We start from the raw sequence: 27,757 nt of genomic DNA, 5'->3' as shown, positions 1-27,757 counted from the left end.
ACTCCAGGTGTGGTCTCACCAAGGTCCTATTTAAATACAGTGGCATTTTTCACTCTTATACTGCAATCTGTTTATAATATAGGATAATACATAATTCATTTTCCTAATTATTTTCTGTACCTACATGTTAACTTTCTGTGGTTCCTGTTTGAAGGGTATCCTGTGAATGTATGCTAGAATATGTGCTAGAAGCCACATTTATTCAGACACAGTGCCCTGTCCTTTGCAGATATAAGGAGCATGTCCACACATTGCACCTTTTCCGACTGAACAAAAACTTGAGGGACAGCCATTCTCTGGTTTATTCCCCAGGGCAATACCTTGACTAATCAGAGTCGAGCTGCCTGGTTTGAATTTGAAACAAAAGCTTGCAAGTTAACAGTTCACTGTTTTCTGCTGCATTCTCCATGGCAACACCTTTACCAGTCAGAGTCCACTAGCTAACCAATTGGTACTCGCTTCTCATGCAGTATAAATTGTTGTTCCCTTTACTGTTGGTTTATCTTGTAAGCTGTCCTGATGAATGCAAGATGAAAATCTTCCATAGCATGTCTCTTTTTTCAGCAATATTCCGCTTTTCTAGTTTTCCTATTAAAGGGAATAACTTCACACTTCTCCACATTATATTTTTTTCTGCCATGTTCTTGCCCACTCAAGTGGTGCTTTCACATCTAACATTGTATCATCAGAAACTTGGGGCAGAATTTTACTGTCCCCCACCAGCAGGTTTGCATGAGGAGGTGAGAATGCATAAAATTCCCTGGCTAGCCTTCCTGCTGCCTTCTCGCCCCCAACCTGTCTGCAATTTTTCGTGGGAGAGGCGAGGCTGGGGGCATGAAATTTGTTATCGTGAATCTCTACATGTGTATCAAAGCTTTTACAATCTGTTTTTAACATCCCTTGATAGGTGACTTTCATGTTCCATTTCGTCTCTCCTTAGTAATTTCTTGGTCATCCTTTGCTGAATTTTAAATTTCCCCAATCCTCAGGCTTAGTATTCTTTTAACAGCATCATAAGCCTCTTCCTTTAATATAATACCATCATTAACTACTCTTGTTAGTTACAGTTGGGAGACTTTTCTCATTTTTTTCTTATGGGACTGCATATTTATTGTGAATTATGAATTATTTCTATAAATATTTGTCATTGCGTACATACGTACAGGCGTCAACTCGAAGCCTGGCAGACACCATCCTTGTTTTGAGGAACTAACGATGATGACTGTAATATCGCTTAGTCTAGTTTTCCAATTTAGCTTTACTAACTCAGTCCTTGTAACTATGTAGCTTACTTTTTGTTCAGGTTCAAGACCCTAGTTTTGTACTTAACTAAATCACTCACAAACATAATATAAAATTCTATCAATCTTTCCCTGTGGCTCCTTTACTACAAAGTTATTAATTAAAGCTGTATAATTGGACAACTTCAGATTTAAAAGAGCCTGACCCCTCTTTCGACATACTGATCCAGAAAATTATCTTGAATGCATTCCATGATCTTGTCCTCTATACTATTACTTCAAATTTGGTTTGCCCAGATTTACGACCTGAGGACACAGGATTGTGCTTCTATGTTACTAAATTTTTAGGCTGATCTATTCTTGTTTTTCCCTTAAAGATAAAAGATGGATTCTGTTTGCAATAATCTTCACTCAACAAGCATGTTTAGTAGGTTTTTGGTGGCTTGCTAGATGGGCTGCTTCACACCAGGTAAACAACATCAAAGACCCTCCCTCATGCTTGTATCTTCAACTAAATAATAACCAGCTAACTGATTTTACTTGACAAAATAGCTATTCAGACGTACACAATGCGATTGATATAGTTTGTGAACTCTTTTATGAGAGTAAGTAAGTGTGGTATAGCAATGGGTTCATTGGTAGATGTTTAAAGCTGTGATGTTTGTAGAGGGGTGATGGGTAAGAGTTGGCTTGAATTCAATGGTTCAAGTGTTCATACTGACCAATACAATATGGCTTTTCTCTGTTTCTGTGTTTCACACGGTCAAAGTAGTATCCCAGGTAACATGTACATAGCACTCTGCCAAAGTTATCAGTGCATTGTTGTTCACACGGAGCTCCTGAGCACACATCATAGTCTGCAACGTAAACAAAAAGAGGAGAGTTATCACTGAATGAACGAAAAGATCTCGTAGAAGACTCAGAGCTTCAAGATTCAAACTGGAAAAGGATCATCCCAGGCTCAGATTTGGGACAGCTGCCGTTTACAATAAATATCAATGATTTTTATGGGGATGCTGAAAGGAACAAATCCATGTTTGTAAATAGTAGAATCAGGGAGAAGGAAATAAGGAGGAGAAATGTAACCAACTTTAGACGGTTTTTGAAATTAACAGACTAAACAATTGAAACCTAGCACAATGCCATATAAACAAATGTAAAACAATTTGCCTCAAATAACAAACCAATGTAGGCAGCAGAGGCTTTTAGACTAACACTTGTGCAGCAGAGAATCTGTAGAAATTGTTCAGGCTCTCTGGGTGAATTTTCACATATGCCCCTAGGCCAAAATTGGGCATTAGTGGGCCAGCTGCCCATTTTACATCCTGGCTCATTTTCATTAAAGTCATGTATATTGGCATATTGTGTAGAACAATCTCACAAATGATTCTAAAAACAAAGGGACCACTTCAGGTTGTTCCAAAAAAATGAAATGGCATAGATTTTATGAGGCCAGGAGGAGCTCCTTTTGCTCCTGTGAAAGTCTTCTCACCCACCACTGGTCCCTCCAAACCCTTCTTCTGGGGCTTGCCTACCCTTCTTGAAGACTGGATTTATGTCTCAGGCCCTGCTGTCAGCATGTCTGCTGTACCCACACCCCACGATTAACTTTTCTTTTGCATGTTACTTCCAGGCCAGAATTTTACATTTGCTGTGTGGGTGCATGGTAGTCCCTTGCAGCACGAAATGGTGGATGATGATGTTGGGGCGTTATCACATCACCTTGTGATATGTCATTCGGTGGGGACATCCATGAACATCAGAAGCATGCCCGCTGGCAATTAAGGGGCCAATTAAGGCATTAAATGTCCAATTGTTGAGAATTTTGAGAGGCCCGTGCACTTTTATGCTTGGAGTACAGGCCAAACGGGCAGGCGGGACTCACATTTTTTGAACTTTCTGGATCCAGGGCGGGTACAAGCGCCAGAAGGAATAGCGATGTAAAAAGGTAGGAGTTTCAAATTGAGGTGTGAGTATGTGCATTATCGTTCATTTGGGAAGATGATGGCATAGTGGTAATGTCACTGGAATAATAATCCATAGGCCAGGCCAATGCTCCGGGGGCATGGGTTCAAATCCTGGAATTTAAATTCAATTAATAAATCTGGAATTGAAAGCTAGTCTCAGTAATGATGACCATGAAACTATCATTAATTGTTGTAAAAACCCATCTGGTTCATTAATGTCCTTTAGGAAAGGAAATCTACCATCCTTATCCAGTCTAGTCTATATGTGACTCCAGACCCACAGCAATGCGGTTGACTCTTAGCTGCCCTCTGAAATGGCATAGTAAGCTGCTCAGTTCAAGGGTGATGAGGGATGGGTAACAAATGCTGGCCTTGCCAGCAATGCCCATATCCCATGACAAAATAAACATTTAGTGAAGCATTTTGTTCACTGACATTACTATAGGCAGTTTAAATCTTTGCAGAGACCCTTTTTGCAGACAAGCCCCTTGATAATTTAGATCAAACCTCTGTAAGCATAGGGTTTGAAATGGGCATTGTGTACTCTGCTAGAGGGACTTCCTCAGATGAGGAGAAAAGAGCAAGAAGGGAGAGGAGGCCAGATGTCCATACACAGCATAATAGTCTGTCTCAAGACTGAGAGGCACAACCTGAACGGGTTGAAGTCCAGCAGGCATTGCAAGGGAGATGGGGGAAGGAGAAGGCACCAATACCCTGCTGGAACAGTCTACAAGCTAAGATCCCAGCTCTCTTGACATGTCAGAAGTACAGTGCTGAATTAATTATGTTTTTATTTAGTGTGTAATGTACCCTTAAGAATAATGCTTGATAAGGAATATCACATGATCTATGGTAGCCAATAGGGGAGTAGCGCGGGCTACCTCAATAGTTAGTAGCATAGCAATAGAGTTGGAGTGGGAAGCACACATGTAGTAGCTTGTAAATAAACTTAAAGTTTCCACCCAAGACTCAACTTTATCAAAAGTGCCAACTCGGCCACCACTCACAACAAACTGGCGACGAGGATAAAACAAGGCTGAACAGAAGAAATCAAGTTGAAAAGAAACCGGCACTGTACCTCGCCCAGTGATTGTAGGCAGAAAACTCAGTTAAAATTGAAGAAGATATCCCCTCTCAAAATGCCGCAATTCGGAACAATTGATCCTTTTGATTCAGCCATAGTCGATTCATCTCATTACATAGAATGTGTCAAATTTTTTTTTTCAAGCAAATGAGATTATGGGGGAAAAGAAGTGTGATCCTCTTATGTACATGTGGGAATAAAACCTATGGGCAGCATTTTCTGGTCAGTAAACAGGGGTGGGGCCCGCTCGCCGATGCATAAAGTGACGTGGGGTGACATCAGGCATGTGTCCCGACATCACCCCACGTCATTTAGATTTTCAGTTCGGCGGGAGCGCAGCCAACTTGGCTGCATGCCTGCCGAACTGTCAACGACCTATTATGGCTATTAAAAACTAATTAATGAACTTAATGGGCCTGCCAGTCCAACCTTATGGTTGGCGGGCAGGCGAGGAGACCAGGCAGCCTTCGGATAATGCATGAAACCTCATCCACAAGCGGGATAAGGTTTCAAATCAGATTTAAAATTTCACAACATTTTTCAATAGAAGTAATGGACATGTCTCATCTCATGTGACAGTTTCACATGAGGGGACATGTCCTTAAAATTTTTTCCATCTTTAATTAGGTTTTTAAAAGTAACGCTGATCTCCCTGAGGCAGCGCTTTGCCTCAGGGAGATCTGGCTCTCTTCTGCCCGCATGCGTGAAAGAGTGCACTCACAGCTCAGGGAATCCCCCCACCCACATAGGGAGCGCTTCCAGGCAGACGTCACGCTGCGCGGGCCTTAATTGGCCCACCCACGTAAAATGGCGTTGTGCCCCTGACTGGGGGTGCCAATCGGGAACCCGTCTGCTGGCGCCCTCTCCTGCACAAATCCCCGACGGAGGGAAAATGCTGTCCTATGGTTTGTTTCGAAGTTTGACGGCACCCAGTGCTCCAGATTTGAAAAATTCCAATGAATTAATGGACCTTGTGAAGGGTCATTATCAACTAAAACCCTCAGTAATGATGCAGAGTTTCAAGATTAATTTGAGAAATAGAGCTCCGGGTGAGACAGTTGCATGCTATGTGGTAAATTTGAAGCAGCTAACGGAACATTGTGAGTTTGGTACATCTATAAATGACATGCTCAGAGATTGTATGGTGTGTGGTGTGAATGAGGACACTATTCACAGAATCACAGTGCAGAAGAGGCCCTTCGGCCCATCGAGTCTGCACCGACACGTGAGAAACACCTGACCCACCTACCTAATCCCATTTACCAGCACTTGGCCCATAGCCTTGAATGTTATGACGTGCCAAGTGCTCATCCAGGTACTTTTTAAAGGATGTGAGGCAACCCGCCTCCATCACCCTCCCAGGCAGTGCATTCCAGACCATCACCACCCTCTGGCTAAAAAAAGTTTTTCCTCACACCCCCCCTAAACCTCCTGCCCCTCACCTTGAACTTGTGTCCCCTTGTGACTGACTCTTCAACTCTGCTCCCTATCCACCCTGTCCATGCCCCTCATAATCTTGTACACCTCGATCAGGTTGCCCCTCAGTCTTCTCTACTCCAACGAAAACAACCCAAGTCTATCCAACCTCTCTTCATAACTTAAATGTTTCATCCCAGGCAACATCTTGGTGAATCTCCTCTGCACCCCCTCCAGTGCAATCACATCCTTCCTATAATGTGGCGACCAGAACTGCACACAGTACTCCAGATGTGGCCTCACTAAGGTTCTATACAACTCCAACATGACCTCCCTACTTTTGTAATCTATGCCTCGATTGATAAAGGGAAGTGCCTTTTTCACCATCCCACTAACATGCCCCTCTGCCTTCAGTGATCTATGGACACATACGCCAAGGTCCCTTTGTTCCTCAGAATTTCCTAGTGTCATGCCATTCATTGAATACTTCCTTGTCAAATTACTCCTTCCAAAGTGTATCACCTCACACTTTTCAGTGTTAAATTCCATCTGCCACTTATCTGCCCATTTGACCATCCCATCTATATCTTCCTGTAGCCCAAGACACTCAACCTCACTGTTAACCACCCAGCCAATTTTTGTGTCATCCGCAAACTAATCCTACCCCCTACATAGTCATCTATGTCCTTTATATAAATGACAAATAATAGGGGACCGAGCACAGATCCCTGTGGTACGCCACTGGACAATGGCTTCCAGTCACTAAAGCATCCTTCTGTCATCACCCTCTGTCTCCTATAACTAAGCCAATTTTGAATCCGCCTTATCAAATTACCCTGTACCCCATGTGCATTTGCCTTCTTTATAAGTCTCCATGTGGGGCCTTGTCAAAGGTTTTGCTGAAATCCCTATAAACTACATCAACTGCACTACCCTCATCTACACACCTGGTCACCTCCTCAAAAAATTCAATCAAATTTGGTAGGCATGACCTCCCTCTGACAAAGCCATGCTGACTATCCCTGATCAAACCTTGCCTCTCCAATTGGAGATAGATTCTCTCCTTCAGATTTTCTCCAATAGTTTCCCCACCACTGACGTGAGACTCACTGGCCTGTAGTTCCCTGGCTTATCTCTACAACCCTTCTTAAATAGCGGAACCATATTCAGAAAAGATTATTTTCCGAAGTGAATTTGGATTTCAAGGAGACGCTCGAGATAGCACTGGTCATGGAAAGTGCAGTAAGAGATTCAAAAACAATACAGGGTGCTCAAAATGGTGCCGCCTTCCACATCGGACTGGAAATCCCAGCTGAAAACGGCGCAAAAATACAAGACTCTGCCAAGAAGCAAGAATTAGCCGAAGAATAGGAAAAAATAACTTAGCAGCAAAATCAAAGAATAATTTCAACAGAGGTGGAAACAAGCAGTCTTTTAATGATTGGTATATTAAAAAAATCGAATGCTATTATTGCCACAGGAATGGGCATATAATGAGACATATCAGGAAAGATTCAACCAAGCTTGTAAACAAAAGAAGCCCAGTGAAATCTAGAATGTAGGAGAGCCTGAAACAACAAATTCAGACATTTACGCATTGTTTCATCTGAAAGTTGGAAAGACAGAACCAATGAGTCATGGTGAGAGGAAATGGCAAACCTGTTAGAATGGAAGTGGATACGGGAGCTTCCACTACAGTAATTGGGGAACATATTTTCAGATATTTGAATAATGGTGAACATCGATTAAGTTTAGAAGAAACAGCTGCCAAACTAAAAACATACACATGTGAAGACATCCAAGCCAAAGGCATAAGCAGAGTAACTGTCCATTATGGAAGCCAATCGGCAAAGCTACCAGTTTTTGGTATTGAAAGGCAGAGGACCAAGCCTTCTAGGGTGAAACTGGATAAGGGAAATCAACCTTAAGTGGCCACTGGGATTCCAAAAGGAAGCTGGAAGCATTCCTGTTTTGAAAAAGGAGTGTGTAAGGATTCAACAACCTGAAGAAGTGCAGACTGTCTTAAGTCAACACCTGGAAGAGCAGCAGAAGGAACTCGAAGAGACCATGCTTGATGACAGAGTTCGAGACAAGGTGAGCAACCTTCAACGGGAAAAAGAAAACCTGCTGAAAGACCTTCACACACTACAAGATTCCCTCTTGTCAAAGTGTGTTCCTTCTGGATAAGTATGAAGAGAAACAGAAAGAATTCAGCACGTCTCTGAATAAACTGAAGAATGAGTTGGCAGAGAGCAACAACAATGCTCTATTTTCCAGAAGGCAGCAAACAAAAAGAAAAAAAGAGACGGAAGAGCTGAAGAGCCAGCTAAATGAAGCCAAAGAGGCTTTGAAAGCACAAGTCGCAGAATGTTCTAAGAAGCAGACACTGAGCTCAGACAAGTTGAGCTTGCTTCTGAGAGAAGCCTGGCCAATAGTAAAGTCAAAAAGAAGGCCGGGATTAAAGTCTGCGCGAGGAACAAGAAGGTATGTAGAAAGAAGATACGGAAATACTAATAGGACTTTAATCCTGGCAGCTTACGAATGCAATTTCATACATAGGCCTGGCAATCAAATCGCAAATGCCGATGCACTTAGTCATTTGCCTTTACAGGAAAATGATGAGGACGTCCCAGTTCCACAGGAACATATTTTATCGTTAAATTTCTTAGTTTCCTCACCGGTATGTGCACGACAAATCAGAGACTGAGGATGAAGCTAGAGCTGACTCTGAGGAGGACCCTGCTCAATCTCAGGGTTATGAAGAAGATCCAGTCATGAGGATGATTATGAGAGCCAGGGAGACCAGGGAGGCCTTGATTCAAAAGAGTTTCCAGTGGGACTCCAAAGTCAGGACCGCAAATCTTTGCAAATAGACTGTTACCTTAATGCTTGGGCTGATGAGATCTTCCTGACACCATCTTCTCCTGTCCCTCCCTCTGAAATACACTGTCTAGCCCAATCGATGTCTTCACAGAGTTGTAGATTTCCTCTCTAGCTATCATATAAAGCATAGTAAGGCCATTTGACATGATGTCACATTTTAATAGTGATGTGTGACAGCTACATACAACATTACACAAGTGACAATGAGAAATGATTCACCCGTGAAAGCCCTTCTGTGATTATAGTGACTTAAATTTCCGCTTATGAGTGCGACGTCTACGTGCTTCTCCCTTGCTGGCAGCTGGATTGGAGGTAGGCTGCTGACTCTGATGCCCCTTCGGCCTTGATGACTTTTGATGACTCAGGTCTTTGCACCCTGTGTGGGCCCCGACTGGACGGGAGAGACCAGCGCCATGGCTGCACGTTCCTGTCGCCGCGGTCTCCTCAAATGTGATGGTCACTGGCAGAGGGCGGAGAAGCTGCTGCCACCATCAGGAGCACCCTGAGAGGAGCTCCCAGATGCGTGGAGCTGCAGGTCATCCACCAACATAAGGGTTGTTTGAACCTACCTGCTCACCAGAGATGGACGGGCAGCTAGTAGAGTCACTAGGTGCCTCATCCATCTCTCGCATTGGCAGTGACCTGCTGAGGTCAGTGCCAATGTGTGGGCTCGCAGGTCTAAACACAACCTAAAAAATCCTTGATTGAGTTCCTGGAGCTGTCACTCCATGAGAGTCGCAACTCTCTCTATGGAGGATGCTGTGCATTCAGAGCTGTGGGTTAACACAGTGCTCATGTTCCGCATGGACTCCTCCATTACAGAGACCATGGCATGCAGACCCTCAGGGATCTCTACCAGATCTCCACATGCATTCCATTGGACATCCAGCATCTGCCACCTAACAGACAACTCCAGAGGTTCATCGTCTTTCTTGTGCTCAACATCATCCTGATCTCTAGCAATTTTCTGATTGACAGCGCCCTGGGGACTCTCTGCCTCTGCCAGCTCCTCAAGTGAGTGTGACGTGTCTACCACAGTGTACTCTACCATCTGTTCCAGAATGCTCAAATCCCACTGAAGTGCCTGTATCTGAGGCGATGCAAGGCACAGAGAGAGGATGTGATACGGGTGCATCTGGCAGGATATCATCCTCCGATATCAAGGGAGGGTCTTCCAGATCATTCTGTGGTCTGGGGGATGTTCCATCTGAGGCAGGGAAAACATATTTAAGTCTCCATCAGCATTAATGCATCAGAGTTCATGCATTCTGGTATCTTCTCAGATCCCAGACCTGGGTAAGGAATAACTTCTGAATGGACGAGCATAAGGGATTAGTGTATTTTACCTGTCAGTCTTACAGCCATTGCCCTATATCTCTCACACTCTCCAATCTCTTCCTTGTCCACTGGACTCTTACCCTCCTCCGAAACCCCAGCATCTACCCGACCAGTGGACCTTGCTGCACATTCACACACTATCTCCAGAATCTGCTCCTCTGCCGGAGTTAGCACCACCAGATTAGGGACACCACCACCAGTTCGTGCTGGCTCCTGGGCATTTTGACTCCTTTTTTCCTATAAAGACATTAGTGCTTTTGTGAGTCCCCCCTCTATACATCTGAACATTTCATCCTCCTCCCCAATATCACTGATTTAAGTGCCCATCACATTGAGAGACTTCCCCCTTCTATATATGCCCGCCATCCTGTCTACTCACATGCAGTCTTCAAGACACAGGAAGATGTACCAACTTAAACTTGGGGTTTTACACCCAGGAGCCCCAACAAGTGCAGGTACAAACACATTTCTTCAAGGTTACATGGGGATTCAATACCCTCGCAGAGTGCAGAAGGCTAGTGACCCTCTTCCTACACTGCATTCAGGTCCTTTGGACTACCCCACAGTGGTTGATTAGAGATGCCATCTCTGACCACGCCTTCTTTGTTAGGTGTGGAGGCCTCCTCTTGCCATCTCATGGCAGCAATCCCAACGATCAGTGTCATGAAGCTATTAATGTATATAACATTTTGGAAAATATTTTTCTTTTAAAATAGAGATTTAGTCTATGGGTGTGTGTCTTAATTGGATTAAACCAGCTAGTCTAGGTGCTTTGATGTGTAATTGTTTTGATATATAAGAGAGATAGAATGCATTTGCATTTTTTGAATAGAGCATTCAGGAAGTGGGGTGAAAACTGACACCTTTCTAGCAGCTACCAAGCAATGTATTTATATTACTAATAAAGTTGGCACTATGAAAGGGGTTTTATTGTCAGTGAGGTTTAGTTCAGAAGTTGCTGATACAATGAGAATTAACATTTAACGAAGCTGGTAGGTACAAGGTCAGTAGTTTTTGAGTGTGCAGAGCAGAGGCAATGTGAGATCAAAAGGCAGCTGCAAGCCTCCAACTAGCTCCACAGGAACCAAGTGAAAGAATCTCATTTTAAACTCGTAAGGTGAAAATGCTTTGCCTGGTGTTTGGTTAAGTCTATGGACAACATTTTCTCCCCATCAGTGGGGGAGTGCAGGAGTGGGTGCGGGCAAGCGGGCCTCCAATTGGCGCCCCCACTTTGGGGCACGCCGCCATTTTACATGAAGTCCGCCAGGAAGTGCGATATGTGGGGGGGGGGGGGGGGGGGTGAAATTCCCTCAGGCGGGAGTGCGCTCTTTCGCACATGCGCACGGAAGAGCACACAGATCTCCCTGAGGCAAAGTGCTGCCTCAGGGAGATTGGCTGCAATGTAAAAGTTGAATTTCAGGTGATAGAAAAATTTCCCTGCCATGTCCCCTCATGTGACACTGTCAAATGAGTTGGGACATGTCCATAACTTTTATTGAAACATTTGTTAACATTTTAAAAACCCTCATGAAACTTCATCCCGCCCATGAATGAGGTTTCATGCTTTTTCCAAGGCCCACCTGGGCTCTTGGCCTGCCCACCAACGTTAAGGTTGGACAGGCAGGACCATCAATCTGGTTAATTAGTTTTTTAGTGGCCTTAACAGGCTGAACTGAGAATCTAAATGATGCAAGGTGATGTCGAGTTGCACACCCAATGTATCCCCGCGTCATTTTACGAGCGGGCCCCACCCCCTCTCACCAACTGGAAAAACCTGCCCTATGGGTTGCTGTTGCCATAATGGAGATTAGTTTGAGAATTTATTAAAAGTTACGATAGTAGTAATCTGTAGTTATGTGTATATATTTTTTAACCTGTGTAAATTAATAAAATGTTTCACTTAGTTTAATGTAAAACCTCAAGAACGGGTGGTCTGATTCCTGAATTTAAAGTCACATCTCAAACATAACACTTAAAATTATAGGTTATGACAGTTGTTTAAACTTTTCTTCTGGGATTTTTAAACAATTCCACTTTATCAAGTGCATTGGTCATAACAACTGGTGGCTCGTCCGGGATTAATTATATTTCTGTATCCTTTATTGGTTAGGAGTTGGTACTTTAAAAGTGGTGAGACTGCAAGATGGCTTTGGCAATTGCTAAGACTTGTTTGGGAGTAGAAGAGATAACTCTGAGTGGGTTGGAGAGAATAACCAAAATTAAGTTAACAGAGTGGGCTGATAAGTTAAAATTAGGGTTACCTGCAGTGGCTAGGATATAGGATATAGTTAAAAGTATAGCACAGTATCTATAGTTAAAAGTGAAACCTGATGCTAGTGAGTCACAGCTAGAGGTAGTGAGACTTTAGTTGCAAATGAAGAAGCTTGAATTTGAACAAGAAAATGAACTGAAACAGCTTGAATTTAAACAAACAAGGGAATTAGAAATTGTGAAAATGGAGAAGGAGGAAAGGGAAATAGTGAGAGAATTCCAACTGAAAATGTTGGCAGTTAGAAAAGAGATGTCAGTAGGTGAGGAAGGATTTATCTCTAGAGTAGTACCAGTGGGGGTTTGCTTAAAATTGTATAAGCTCTTCCAAAGTTTGAGGAAAAAGATATTGAAGCATTCTTTATTTCATTTGAGAAGCTAGCCAAACAGATGAAATGGCCACAGGAAAACTGGACATTATTATTAGAGTCTATGTTGTTAGCTAGGGAGCTTGAGGTATATGCTTCACTTTCAGAAGAAATATCGGTGAATTATGATGCGGTGAAAAAAGCTATTTTGAGTGCATATGAGTTGGTTCCTGAAGCATACAGGCAGAAATTTAGGAATATGAGAAAACAGCCTGGGCAAACTTATATTGAGTTTGAAAGAGTAGAACAAAATAATTTTGACCAGTGGATGCAGGCATTAAAAATAGAGAAAACCCATGCAGCTCTGAGGGAAGTCATTCTTTTAGAAGAATTTAAAAATTCAATCCTTCGGTAGTGAGAACTCATGTGGAGGAACAGAGGTTGATTCTGCAAGACAATCAGCAGAGATAGCTGATGATTATGAGTTAGTTCATAGAGCTAAACCTTTTTTCCATCACCCTTTCAAATTGGAAAAGGATAAAAAGTGGGAAGGTGAAAAGACGGCAGGTAGTCAGGGAAGAGAAGGAGCAGCTGGAAGTTCTGAGGGAGCTTTTTCTCAGAACAAAAATGAAGAAGGCACTGAAGGTAGAAGTGACATTCGAAAATTGAGGCGTTTCATTGTAATAAAGTGGGGCACACTAAATCAGTGTGTTGGAGGTTGCAGGAAAAATCTGTAGGAATTATTGGGGTACAGAAAAGCTCTGGAAGTAAAAGTACTGTGGGTTCTGAGGTTTAGGCACAGGAGAAACCAGTGGTTTGTGTACAGGTGAAACAGGGAGATTCAGTGAAAGGTAAAGAAGTGGGAATGTGTTCACAGTTTACTCAAGAGAATTCTGGGGAGCAGGCTGCAGAAATGTTTAAAGATTTTGTATGTGAAGGGCAAGTCTTTCCATGTGTACAGGGTGGAGTAGGTAAAGATGTTAAAATTTTAAGAGACACAGGGGCTAGTCAATCCTTAACGTTGTGGGATAGTGATATTTGTTGTTCAGACTGCTAGAGGAGAAGGTAATAATAAGTAGGGTTCATGGAGATGCTAAATCTATTCTGTTATGGAAGGTAAATTTAAAGAGCAGATGGAAGACGGGTGAAGTTATAGTTGGAGTGGTGGAAAAATTGCCCATTGCAGGGATTCAATTTATCCTGGGTAATGATATAGCTGGATCACAAATGTGGGTGATGCCAGTAGAGGTTGAGCAGCCTGTAGAAGTGTTTTCAACAGAAGTGCTACAGCAGGAACATCTTGGATTGTTTCTTGATTGTGTTATAATGAGATCAAAGGGAATAACAAAATAAACAAGATAAGCAGGCAGTTCAAAGGCAAGAAGAAGGTGTCAAAATCCAATTAGCTGGCACTGTATTTGATAACAATGTTCTGGAGGGAGGAATGCAGGTCAGTTCAGTTGAAGTGTTTAACTCAAAGAGGTTAGTGGAGTTACAGAAAAATGATTTGCAATTAAAACAGTTATGTCAGAAAACTTATTTAGAAACTGAAGCAAAATGTATTCCAGTAGGTTATTATCCTCGAGGGAAGATATTAATGAGAAATTGGCAGTCGGATCATGTCTCAGAAAATGAAAGCTGGAGGGAGGTGCATCAGATTGTTATCCCATTAGGTTATAGAAATGAGATTCTGAGGATTATTCATGAAATTCCAATGGGGAGACATTTAGGAATTAGGAAAACATAGGAAAAGATACAGAGGTATTTTTTTTGGCCAGGATTGCATAAGGGTGTAGTCAAATTCTGTAGAACCTGTCATATGTCAAGTAACAGGAAAATCTCAAGCAGTGATTAAGCCGGCACCTTTAATCCCAATACCAGCATTTGAAGAACCTTTTAGTAGGGTCATGACTGATTGTGTAGGACCCCTCCCTAAGACTAAAAGTGGAAATCAGTACTTATTAACAATAATGCATGTGTCTGCTGGATTTCCTGAAACGATTCCTTTAAGAAATATTACAGCTAAGAAGATTGTGGAGGAGTTAATTATATTTTTTACAAGATATGGTTTACCTAAGGAAATACAATCATAGAGTCTTGGAGTCATAGAGATCTGCAGCACAGAAAAAGGCTCTTTGGCCCATCGAGTCTGTGCCGGTCAAACAAGTACCTAACTATTCTAATCCCATTTTCCAGCACTAGGCCCATAGCCTTGTATGCCATGGCAGATCAGGGGTCAAATTTCATGTCACAACTGCTTAAGGAAACAATGAACAGCTTGGAGATAAAACAGTTCAAATCGATAGCTTATGATCCGGAGTCACAAGGGGCTTTGGAAAGGTGGCATCAAACTTTAAAAACTATAATAAGAGCATGTTGCCTTGATTATGCGCAGGATTGGGATACAGGAATTCCATTTTTGTTATTTGCTATTAGAGACACTCCTAATGCATCGACTGGTTTTAACCCTTTTGAACTAGTTTATGGTCATGAGGTAAGGGGACCACTGAAATTGATTCATGAAAAATTGGTGGGTCAAAATTCTGAAACTACTCTGCTGGATTACATATCAAATTTCAGGGAAAGATTGAACAGAACATGTGAGTTAGCTAGGGAACATTTAAAGATCTCACAGCAAGTGATGAAAGTGAAAGCAGGTAAGAAGGCTAAAATTCTCAGTTTTGTTTCTGGAGAGAAAGTGCTAGATTTGTTACCAGGACTAGGGGATTCCTTAAATGCAAGATTTAGTGGGCCTTACAGGATTGAAAAAAAATTAAGCAAAGTAAATTATTTAATAAATACTCCAGATAGAAGAAAGAAACAGAGGGCATGTCATGTAAATATGCTTAAAAAGTACTTTGACAGGGAAGAGGAATAAAAAGAGCTTTTAGTGATGGGGATGATGAGAAAAAGGTAGAAGTACAGGATTCTGAAATTCATTTTCCTCCAATCAAATTGGATAATGAGGGGGTGCTTGAAAATTTAAATGCAATATTGAGTTACCTTCCAAGCAACTGTCAAAGTGATTTGGAAAAGCTATTGCAGCCACACAAACCTATTTGTGGAAATAAGTTGGGAAAGACACATTTAGCTTTACATGATATATGTATAGAAATATTATCTTCAGTGAGGCAGCAACCTTATAGATTAAATCCGGATAAGTTATCACAAGTACAAAAAGAAATTGATTTCATGCTTCAAAATGATGTCATTGAGTCTAGTTGCAGTAACTGGAGTTGGCCTATTGTGATGGTACCGAAACCACATGGAACACAAAGACTATGGGCAGAATTTTATGTTTGTCGGGCGGGTGGGCCCGACCCAATTGGCGGTGGGCACGTCGCCGATCTCCGCTGGCGAAATGGGCTGCACCGCCATTTTGCGTGGGCAGGCCAATTAAGGCCTGCCCAGCACGTTTCAGACTCCCGTGTACAGCGGGAAATTCAAATGTGCAGTGGGAGTGTACAGACCGCCGGTTCCAATGGGCAGTCTTTATAAAGAAAGGCCAGGTAGCCTCCTTTAGGCTTTTCACCATGGCCAGCGACCGGGCTTCAGGGGAGGTCAGGGCAGAGGAGGAGGAGGGGGGGCAGGCTGCAGGGTAGGTCACTGTGCCCCTCGGATCTCCGATGCCTGCCTTGCTGCCCTCCTCGAAGAGGTGTCATATTGTTGGGAGGTGTTGTTTCCCGAGGATGGGAGGAGGAGGGCCCCCCACGTGACCAGGCAGACGTGGCAGGAGGTGGCGGAGGCAGTAAGCTCTCAAGATGCTGTGCGGCGCACAGGAACCCAGTGCCATGAATGCTTCAATGATTTGTTGGGCTCTGGAAGGGTGAGTACCATGTCGGCCTTGGCCATTTTACCCAGCAGATAGCCTTAGCCTTTGAGGCTCCCCCCTACTTAGTGTCGTTACTGCATTGGGCATTTGGTGCACGCTGGGTGGGCAAACAGATAGTGACCATGTTTACATCAGCCTTAGTGGTTGAGGAGAAGATGGGATCTCCCCGCAGCATATGTTGGTGTTTGTTGCATTTGAGTAGTCTGGGGGCAACCTGCAGGGGAGGCAGCTAGACACATACTCAGAACTCCAACACATGTCTTACTGATGGTGATAAGATGGTGGAAGGGGAGCCTCAAGGTGTCGTGGCCAAGAGCCATCTGCTGGCCTCAGCACTGCACCTAGTTGCGCCTCCTTGCCATGGGCGCTAAGACCCGTGTGTTATTCAAAGTTATGGACGCCGAATGTGTCCAAGTGGCCATTGGGGGAGGGGGTTGGGAGCAGCCGTACTATCTCCTGGAGACTGATCACCAGTAGTGTGGACAGGAGCCGCTGGAGGCCTCAGATGGGCCACTGTGGTTGGGGTGCGGCGTGCGCGGGCAGAGTACATGAGCGATCAGCCCCAATAAATGCTCTTCTCTGTTCTGCAGGAAAAAAGAGAGCACAATAGTAGGGAGCATTTGCGGACTGGTGGTGGGCATACTGCGCTGCAGCACCTAACCACGTATGAGGAGCAGGCCATGGAGCTGGGGAGGAGGCAAGCGGCCAGGTCGGCAGGTGTCGGTGCGGCTGGGGTCCAGCGGCCAGTTATTTGAGGGTCACAGTTCCATCCATTCTGTCTCCCCACCATCCAAAGCACTGATGGTTGCTGCAATCGTTAATGCAACAACACTGCTCAATCACAGACTGATACAGTCAGACATGTGGGTCATACACAAAGGTCCCTCGGCCCCTTGAGGATGCGCGTCTCTAGCACCTTCCAAAGTCACCTTATCCCATTTGTGACCATTATCCCCATGGCCTAACATGCCACGGCATCGCTGCTGCACATCCAAAGACTTATTGCATCTTAGGAGGGTTTGTACCTCCACCACCCTTTCAGCCAGTGCGTCCCACATTACTCTGTCCAAAAGGTCTTCAGCACCTCACCTGTCAACCTCATGGCACTCAACTTAAATAAATGCCACCACGTTAGTCATCCCTGCACCAAGGGGAAATGTTGCCTTCTGTCCACCCGTTCTCTGGCCCTCATAACGGTATGAAGGTCAATAATGTGACCTGTCAATCTCCTGTGCTCCACGGTAAATGTCGCAAGTGTTTGCGATGTTTCCTCATCACTGTAACTCTCCAGGCCAGCATGCATCCAGGTCAGAAACCTTTGCACTCTCCCCACTCCAATGCCATCCCTCTCATGAAGCGCAGGTCACAACTGAACGCAGAAGTGTAGATGTGGCCTCAACAGCGTTTTGCAACATGACCTCCCTTTTCCTACATTCTATTTCTTGGTTAAAAAAGGCAAGTCTGGCTTTGACCTTATTAAACGCCTTATGTTCCTGTTCTGGTGAGCTGAAGCTTCAAAATACAGTACCTGTTGGAAATTGATCTGAACTGCCAACAATCACACAAGCAAGTTTAAAACACTTTCTGCAAAAAATACTTCAGATAAAACATGAACAACCCCTCTGGGCCCATATATCCCACCCGTGGATGAGGTTTGTTAAAAAAACAGTTACCAGCCTGCATGTTGCGCCGAGCCGAAGATCGCATGGGCGCCTCAAAATCAGAGTCGATTGCCGAGCTAAGGGCCTTAACAAGGCCTTTAATTAATGGCGTGTGTGCGTCGCACTTCATAGCACGCTCACCCAGCTAAATATCGCGATGGCCCTCGCTGACATTGGGACGCTCGCCCAACGTCAGCGCGCAACATTTTAAGCGCTGACATGCGGGCTCCGCCACCCGTACATCATACATAAAATTCTGCCCTATGTGTGGACTATTGAAAAGCAAATGTGGTGACAAAAACGGATTCATATCCCATACCACAGTTGGAGCATTGCATTGAGAAAGTGGGACAATCGAAATTTATCACAAAGATTGACTTGCTAAAAGGATATATGAGGATGAAGGTATCGAACTCGGGGAGAGAAACTGCGAGGTTCTTAAGCAAATTGATATAGGGAGTGACAAGGTATTGTAGGTGTTGGCAGGCTTAAAAGTGGACAAATCTCCAGGTCTGGATGATTTATGTCCCAGGCTGCTGAGGGAGGCAAGGGAGGAGATTGCAGGGGCTCTGACCCAAATTTTTAATTCCTCTATGGCCACGGCGGAGGTGCCAGAGGACTGGAGAACAGCAAATGTGGTTCCGTTATTTAAGAAGGGTTGTAGAGATAAGCCAGGGAACTACAGGCCCCAGTGAGTCTCACGTCAGTGGTAGGGAAACTATTGGAGAAAATTCTGAAGGAGATCAGGGATAGTCAGCATGGCTTTGTCAGAGGGAGGTTATGCCTAACAAATTTGATTGAATTTTTTGAGGAGGTGACCAGGTGTGTAGATAAAGGTAGTGTAGTTGATGTAGTCTACATGGATTTCAGCAAAGCCTTTGACAAGGTCTCACATGGGAGACTCATAAAGAAGGCAAATGCACATGGGATACAGGGTAATTTGATAAGGTGGATTCAAAATTGGCTTAGTTGTAGGAGACAGAGGGTGATGACAGAAGGATGCTTTAGTGACTGGAAGCCAGTGTCCAGTGGCGTACCACAGGGATCTGTGCTTGGTCCTCTATTATTTGTCATTTATATAAACGACATAGATGATTATGTGGGGGGGTAGGAGTAGTAAGCTTACGGATGACGCAAAGATTGGCCGGGTGGTTAACAGTGAGGTTGAGCATCTTGGGCTACAGGAAGATATAGACAGGATGGTCAAATGGGCAGATAAGTGGCAGATGGAATTTAACCCTGAAAAGTGTGAGGTGTTACACTTTGGAAGGAGTAATTTGACAAGGAAGTATTCAATGAATGGCATGACACTAGGAAGTTCTGAGGGACAAAGGGACCTTGGCGTGCGTGTCCATTGATCTCTCAAGGCGGAGGGGCATGCTGGTGGGTGGTGAAAAAGGCATATGGGACACTTGCCTTTATCAATCGAGGCATAGATTACAAAAGTAGGGAGGTCATGTTGGAGTTGTAATGAGGCCACAGCTGGAGTACTGTGTGCAGTTCTGGTCACCACATTATAGGAAGGATGTGATTGCACTGGAGGGGGTGTAGAGGAGATTCACCAAGACATTGCCTGGGATGAAACATTTAAGTTATGAAGAGAGGTTGATAGACTTGGGTTGTTTTTGTTGGAGCAGAGAAGACTGAGGGGCGACCTGATCGAGGTGTACAAGATTATGAGAGGCATGGATAGGGTGGATAGGGAGCAGCTGTTCCCCTTAGTTGAAGGGTCAGTCACGAGGGGACATAAGTTCAAGGTGAGGGGCAGGAGGTTTAGGGGGAATGTGAGGAAAAACGTTTTTACCCAGAGGGTGGTGACGGCCTGGAATGCACTGCCTGGGAGTATGATGGAGGCAGATTGCCTGGATGAGCACTTGGCACATCATAACATTCAAAGATATGGGCCAAGTGCTGGTAAATGGGATTAGGTAAGTAGGTCAGGTGTTTCTCACGTGTTGGTGCAGACCCGATGGGCCGAAGGGCCTCTTCTGCACTGTGTGATTCTGTGATTCTGTGATATTGACAGGTACCATTGTCAGAGAGAGCAAAGGAGATATCAGCTTTCATAACTCCAAGTGCACTATATCAGTTTAAAGTCATGCCATTTGGTATGAAGAATGCACCTGAGACATTTCAAAGACTGACAAAGTAACTGCAGGTCTAAGCTATTGTGTGGTTTATATTGATGATCTATTTTTTTTCAGTCAGATGTGGGAGGAGCATTTACAGCATCTGGAAGAATTATTTACTCTATTACAAGAATCTAATCGGTGATGAAGTTGACTAAAAGTGAATTTGCAAAAGCAGAAGTTACATATCTAGGCCATACCATTGGACATGGTAAGGTGGCTCCAAGGGATGAGAAAGTCAAGGCTATTGTGGATTTCCCAATGCCAACAGCAAAAAGAGAAGTTTTGAGATTTCTGGGCATGAGTGGCTTTTACTGGAAATTTGTACCAAATTTTAGCCAAGTGGTTGCTCCGCTGCCTGAACTATTAAAATAGAACAAGAAGTTTCAATAGACACTGGAGTGTCAGAAGTCACTCAATAGTTTAAGAACTGTATTAACTACAACACCAGTGTTGGCAGTGTCCAATTATACCAAGCAATTCAAGCTGGCCGTTGATGGAAGTGACACAGGCATTGGAGCTGTACTGTTACAAGAAGATAAGACTGGAATTGAAAAACCAATAGGGTATTTTTCACGAGAGCTGAATGTACAACAGAGAAGATATTCAACAATCGAAAAAGAGACTTTGAGTTTGGTGTTAGCATTGCAGCATTTTGAAATTTATGCTGCAAACAATTTATCAGAAACATTCGGTTATACACACCATAATCATTTGAAGTTTTTGGACAAATTTTGAGACAAAAGTGCAAGCCTTTTCAGATGGAGTCTATTGTTACAACCATTTAATCTATGTATTATACATATTGCTGGAAGAGAAAATCTGTTCGCAGATGCATTATCAAGAGTTTGAAGCTTAAAAGAAACTGGTATATTTAAAAAAAAACCTGGACACTTAACTGGAGTGATTTCTGCTGATACCAAGGACTTGTGTATATATATTGTTATGTTAATGTATGCATCTGGTAATGTAATAGTATAATGAATATAGGAATAGTGTGAGGTGGGTTATTAAAATGAAGCTGTCTTTTAGAATTATGCCGGTTCATTTTCTGATTAGTAGGGGGATGTCATTAAGCTATTAATGTATATAATATTTTGGAAAATATTTTTCTTTTAAAATAAAGGTTTAGTCTGTGGCTGTGTCTTAATTGGATTAAAGTCAGCTAGCCTGGGTGCTTTGATGGGTACTAGTTTTGACATGTAAGAGAGATAACTTGCATTTGCATTTTTTGAATAGAGCATTCAAAAAGTGGGGTGAAACTGATGCCTTTCTAGCAGCTACCAAGCAATATGTTCATATTACTCATAAAGTTGGTACTATGAAAGGGGCTTTATTGTTAGAGAGGTTTAGTTCAGCGGTTGTTGATATAATGAGAATTAACACTCAATGGGGCTGGTAAGTATAACTTCAGTGGTTTTCGGGTGTACATTGGAAGGGGTATCCTGGAGGTTCACCTGATTATACCAGGGGTTAAAGGGATAGGTTCTGAGGACAGGCTGTATAAACTTTTCATTTGTATTGCCTTGAGTTTAGAAGGTTGAGGAGTGATCTGATCGAGATTTTTAAAATTATAAAGGGATTGAATAGGTATAGGCACAAGATGGCTATTTCTGCTGGTGGGAGAATCCAGAATAAGAGGGGAGAATCTTAAACTAGAGTCGCTCAGGAGTGAAAACTGGAATCACTTTGTCACATAAATGCATAATGGAAATCTCAACCTCTCTCTTCCAGAATAGAAATGTTCATGACCGAGAGGTTTAGAATTTTGTTGAGTAAGAGTATCAATAGGTATGGAACAAAGATGGGTAATTGGAGTTGAGATATAGATCATCCATCATCTAACTGAATGGTGAAATAGGCTCACGGGGCTGAATGATCTACTCCTGTTCCTATAAATCCTATTTTCCTATGACGTACTTGGTGTCTATATAACAATGGCCTGAATTTTGTGCTCGTCTGGTGTACACAATCAGCGGGCCCAGGAGCAAACAAGAAACCGTCCCCTGACCACGATTGGCCCCCGGCTGCAATTTCATGCTGGCTCGCCAATTAATGGCCAACTAGCGTAAAACGCGCCCTGAGAAAGGCTCAGCACTGCCAGTGGGGGCAGGAAGAGGATGCGCGCTGATGTCACCACGGGTGTTGGGTGAGCAATTCCACTGAGCTCCCTGAAAGCAGACAGCTGCCTCAGGGAACTGCAGACCTCCACAGAATAAAATAAAGCCCAAAAGTGCTGCAAAAAATGTCCATGCAGCACAATCAAGCACCTGAAAGCATACCTCATAAAAAAAAGTCCCAGATATTTATTTTAATTTTAAATCCAAATGAAAAATTCAACCCGCCCTTGGTTTCATCAAAAACGTAAAGCCCCCCAGGCTGATTGGCCCGTCTGCCAACCGTGAGCTTGGACGGGCCACAAAAAAATTGCTTACAATTGAGCCACTAATGAGCTTAATTGCCCACTTAATTGTTGGCGGGTGCTCCTCTGACTGTTGTGCGTGCCTGCCGAGTGAAATATTGCGTGAGTGTGTGATGACATCGGGACGCTCGTCTGACGTCATCTCGTGTGATTTTACACCCGTTCCGGTCGGGCGTGCGCCCACCCGTGGGACATAAAATTCTGGCCAATGAAAAGTTGTAAATGTGAAACAAAATTTCAAGTTAAACTCTATTTAAATGTGCCAATGAGAGAAAAAATTTGTATAACACAGTAGATACTGAAAAATAGTGACAAATTGTTATAATTTGTTTTCTTCTTCTCTTCCCAACGCCACTTACCTCTATGTCAAGTCTCAATTCCCCAAACTGTTCTCTACTGGGGTTGAAGTTCAACTTTCACTGAGGTGCAAAATAGATGTTGAGGATTGGCCACTCATTATGTAAAGAAAATAGGGTGGGGTGTATAACAGACAAACAGTCTGCTAGCACCTATCCTGTCACCCCGCTGAGATTGAACCTCACCTCCAATTTCCCCAGTAAAAGTTTTCAGTAATTTGAGGTACAAATCTTTTTCTTTCTGAGCTCTCTGCCCAAAGGCAGGTCTAACTCATAAAGCCATGACCTCCACCGTGGCAAGGAGGCAGGTTCCGAGTCCACCCCAGCTAGATCGGGGAATTGTTCCCCATGTTGTTGGCACCAATATGATCCATACAGACCGTACAGCCAATTGAGCCAACCAGCACCCACCCCCACTCTCCCCCACACCCCCACCCCCTGGCTCAGAAGCAGGGGTGCTACTCACTGTGCCACAAGGCTCCCTATGAGGTAATGATAATAAAGGGCAGAATTTTGCCCTTGGAGTGCAGGCTCGGCGGGGGCAAGTGGGGGTAAGCGGGGGTAAGCAGGATGCCGCCTGCCACTCGTGATCGGGCCCGGTAGGCAATTTCACGCTGGCAGGCCAATTAAGGCCCGCACAGCATGAAACGCGTGTGGCAGCGCTCAGCGCTGCCTTTGCGGGCGGGTGGGGGTGGGGGGGAATGCGAGCCAGGTGACCATGACCATCGCGCATGTGTGTGAGTGCACTACTTAATCTCCCTGAGGCAGAGAGATGCCTCAAGGAGATGAACTGATTTCAAAAAATAAATTAAAGAGTTTATAAATGTTATGAAACATGTGCCCTCATCTGACTCTGTCACATGAGCAGGGACATGTTATTAATGAAAAGACAACATTTTTGTTTGATTTTTATTTGCTTTTGGAAACCTCATCCTGCCCGTGGGTGAGGTTTCCAAAAAAATGCAAAGGCCGCTTGGCCTTTTCACCTGCCCGCCAACCGTAAAGTTGGACGGGCAGCGAAAATTTTATTTTCATTAATTTTTAATGGCCTTAAAAGGCCTTTTAATTGTTGGCGGGTGGGCTGCCGGCTCCTGTGTAAGCCTGCCGACCGAAATATCGCGAGAGTGCGCGATGACGTCTGGATACTCGCGCGTCATTTTACGCTCGGTCTGGTCGGGCGCGCGCCCGCCGAGCTAAAAATTTTACCAGGCTAGTGACTGCAGGACTACACATCCTGGTCAAATACCACAAAGCCACAAAATTCCACCCCTTTCTCAGTCACCTTAATTCAAAAGCAGTAATGTTCACCCATTCTTAGCTTGCACAGTCCAATCCAAAGATTTTCCCATCAATGATGAACGACAATGCTGAAGGAGCGTAAGACGATGGTGATGCTGAGGAGGAGAAGGGGCGGAATATCTTCTTCCTGAATCATGTGGGTGACAAAGGTAAGGAGGATGATGGTGAAGCAGAAGAAGTGCTGCCGTGTTCCTCTGCCATAGTCCTCACAATCGCATCTCTTGCATCTGTTACTGTCAACCTCCCCCAAGACACCCCAGGCTAATGTTCCAAAGACATGGGGCAGAAATATTTGCTTGGCTAGCTGGCAGGCGCCCAACCTACTCAAGTGTGAAATGACGCACGTTGACATCGGCTGAGCATACTGACGTCAATGCGCAGTCACGCAATAGTTTGGTCAGCAGGCGGCGCCAGAGCCAGCAGGGCGCTTGCCAACAATTAAAAGGCCTGTTAAGGCCCTTAAGTTATCAATTAACGTAAAGTTTTCACTGCCCATCCAAACTAATGGCTAGCGGGCAGGCGAAAAGGTCAAGGAGCCGTTGCATTTTTTTGGAAACCTCAACCACGGGCGGGATCAGGTTTCCAAAAGCAAATAAAAATAAAATAAAAACTTTAATTTTTCATTAATAACATGTCCCTGCTCATGTGATAGAGTCACATTAGGGGCCATGCTTCACTACATTTTTATTTTTTTTAATGATTTCTCATATCTCTTCATCCACCTGAGGCAGCTCTGTGCCTCAGGGAGATTATGAAGCGCTCGCTCAGGTGCACACGCGAAGATCGCTCTAGGCTTGCCCTCCTCCCCCACCCCCCACCCCCTGCACTGCCGCTCTTGTATCACGCTGGGTGGGTCTTAATTGGCCTGCCAGCTTGAAATCACAGTCCGGCGCCAATTGCTTCCTGACTGCCCCCGCCGAGCACCCGTGCCAAGGGCAAAATTCTGCCCATGAGCTCAATTTCCACCACGGCAGCTTGGAATTTAAATTTTGTTAATTAAATAAATCCATAATAAGAAGCAACAATAATGGTGACTACAAAATGAATGGGTTGTTACAAAAACCCATCTGGTTCAATAATATCCGTTAGAGAAGGAAATGTGCCATTTTTACCTGGTCTGGCCTGCAAGTGACTCCAGACCTAAGACAGTGTGGTTGACTCTGAATTTCCCTCTGAAACGCAAGGCATTGAGTTGTATAAGAATGGGCAATAAGTGCTGGTCTTGCCAGTGATGCCTGCGCCCTGTAAGTGGATTAAAAAAATCTCAAATTCTTTCATCCGAGGGACTAAGGCAGTTCTAATGATGGTTTGGGCACTAAATGATTCGCAAAGCAAGAGGGAGCCAGAGGAATGCGTGAGAATGTACCACCTTTCCTGTGAACATGGGTATTGTTTGAAAAGGTGGTTGAAGGTGGTCTGACTCAAATTTATACAGGCAGTTGAAAACTGTCTGAAGGAGGCTTTGTCATTGGCTTTCTGCTTTGTACATTGGCTTTCTGCTGGCTGCACAATAACTTCCATTTAGACACAACTTTAATTAACCATGTGAATAAAAATTGTATCAGGAAAGGGTCCCTGTTCCTACCAATGAGCATTAATTGCATACTAGGAACCATCTGTTAGTAAAAATACCAATGTTCCTTCTATTTGTTTAAAGTTATTAATTTTATTTTACATTGCTATCACAAATAAGTATCCACGCACGTTATAAATTTACTTCAATGTAGGGCCAGTTCAGGCCTGACACCTCATTTAGATTCCACAAGTTCATCATTGTTACAAAGGCAACACAGTTTCACAGCAATGCTAAACTTGTATTGTGAATACATTGGCATTTCTACAAATGAATGTTTTCTTCACTCACCTTCTGGGATGCATTGACCAAGAACAAATTTATAACCTTGACAGCACTTTTTCCTGAAAAAGAAAATAGATACTTATTGTACAGGACAGGACCACAAAACAAGTGAATTTATTTTAAAGCAATCGTATATCATATGTTTTATGTTACTTGAAAATTGAGATATGTTACTTGCTCCTATCAACTGCCATTAAAAGCTAAATTTCCAATTGCATGCTCCTAGTGTGGGAACTCGCTTCCTGATAAATTGAGAGAAAGATTTTCCATGCTTTAAAATTAGTGGAAAATCATGGCCACATGCAATTCCTGATACTCCTGGCTGGTCAAGTTCAGCTCCTGGAATGTAAACTTGAAAAATCTACCATTAAATCCTTTGTAAGAATTGTTTAAGTTTAATTTTAACATTGGGTTATGCCATAGTACAATGAAATTAAGACATTGTCATAAGGCCCAGAGCTTTAGAAAATTTGATTGTGACATAGTTTATGTATTTCAGTTTAGGTTTGGATTAGTGGCTGCCTCTTTATCACTCAGTCATTGTGTTTATGCCCTGATGCAATGTGGTTAAGCTTCTTGTTATATTCATGTGGTAACATGCTTACAGGCTTGAAAGGAAGTTTATACACAGTTTTCAAATATTGACAGACTAGGAATAATTCAACTTGCACTTGACTGCCGATACACTTTTTAGAAATTAGATAGGTAGTTTTCAAAATCAAAGTTCTCCTTTTCAAATATGTTTTAAAAATGTGGGCCTGAATTTTAACTTAAGCGGGCGCACGTGATTGGCGGGCCTGGGAGTGGTGGGTAAACAGGCCCCCGACTGCAATTTCACGCTGGCTGGCCAATTAACGGCCAGTCAGCGTGAAACGCGCACTGTAAAGCTCACCACTGCCGGGGTGGGGGTGGGAAAAGGGAGGGCGATGATGTTTCCACTGGTGTGGGGGAGCGTTGTGAGAAAGCTCCCTGTAGGCAGACAGCTGCCTCAGGGAGCTGCAGACCTGAAAATGCTAAAAAAAAAAGGCTTAAAAAGCCGCAAAAAAATGTCCATGCACCACAATCAATCACCTGAAAATATAGCTGACAAAAGTGCTGGCGACAGATATTTATTTTTATTTTATTTCATCCCGTCCTTGGATGAGGTTTGATGAAAAATGCAAAAGCCGCCTGGCCGATTCACCCGCCCGCCAGCCAAAAGGTTAGATGAGCCACGAAAAATCGGAGACAATTGCGCCATTAATGGGCTTAATTGCCCTCTTAATTGTCGGCGGACATGCTTCCAAGTTTTGCGCGCACCTGCCTGGTGATATATCGTGCGAGTGCATGATGATGTCGGGACGATTGCCAGATGTCTTCTCATGTGATTTTACACCCAATTGGGACTGGCGCGCGCCCGCCCACACAATGTAAAATTCAGCCCATGGTCCTGGTCAATGTCCTACATGCTCAATGAGAAGATGTTGCTTAAAAATCTAAAAGAGGAAACCTGAGAACTTTGAATTTTAGGAGAAGCACTGTGGCCTTGGAATTTCTGTTGCAGCAATATAACTGCATTAGAGTGAGACTTGTAACTCTGGTTGGGCATATTTCTGGAGGTGACAACACATGACCTCCTGCCTTCAACAAAGCTGCCCCCACAATCTGGTTATTGTGCACCCAACATGTTCATATTTATGGTTCATCACCTTCCCA

General features: G+C 43.7%; 1 protein-coding gene across 2 annotated transcripts in view; it reads right to left on the bottom strand.

Annotated features, from left to right (window-relative positions):
• Nucleotides 1–27,757, bottom strand: part of ccbe1 (collagen and calcium binding EGF domains 1) — a 399,260-nt gene that overhangs the window by 36,287 nt on the left and 335,216 nt on the right. For both annotated transcript variants that reach the window (XM_078551856.1, XM_078551864.1), the window contains exons 3-4: nt 26,069–26,121; nt 1,964–2,098 (exon numbers count right to left, since the gene is read on the bottom strand). In XM_078551856.1, coding sequence (XP_078407982.1) covers nt 1,964–2,098; nt 26,069–26,121 — 188 coding nt within the window. The remainder of the gene's footprint in view (nt 1–1,963; nt 2,099–26,068; nt 26,122–27,757) is intronic.

The sequence above is a fragment of the Cetorhinus maximus genome, chromosome 1 (assembly GCF_964194155.1).
Source record: "Cetorhinus maximus chromosome 1, sCetMax3.hap1.1, whole genome shotgun sequence".
In the NCBI taxonomy this organism is placed as follows: domain Eukaryota; kingdom Metazoa; phylum Chordata; class Chondrichthyes; order Lamniformes; family Cetorhinidae; genus Cetorhinus; species Cetorhinus maximus.
This window is presented reverse-complemented; position numbering and strand designations above follow the sequence as displayed.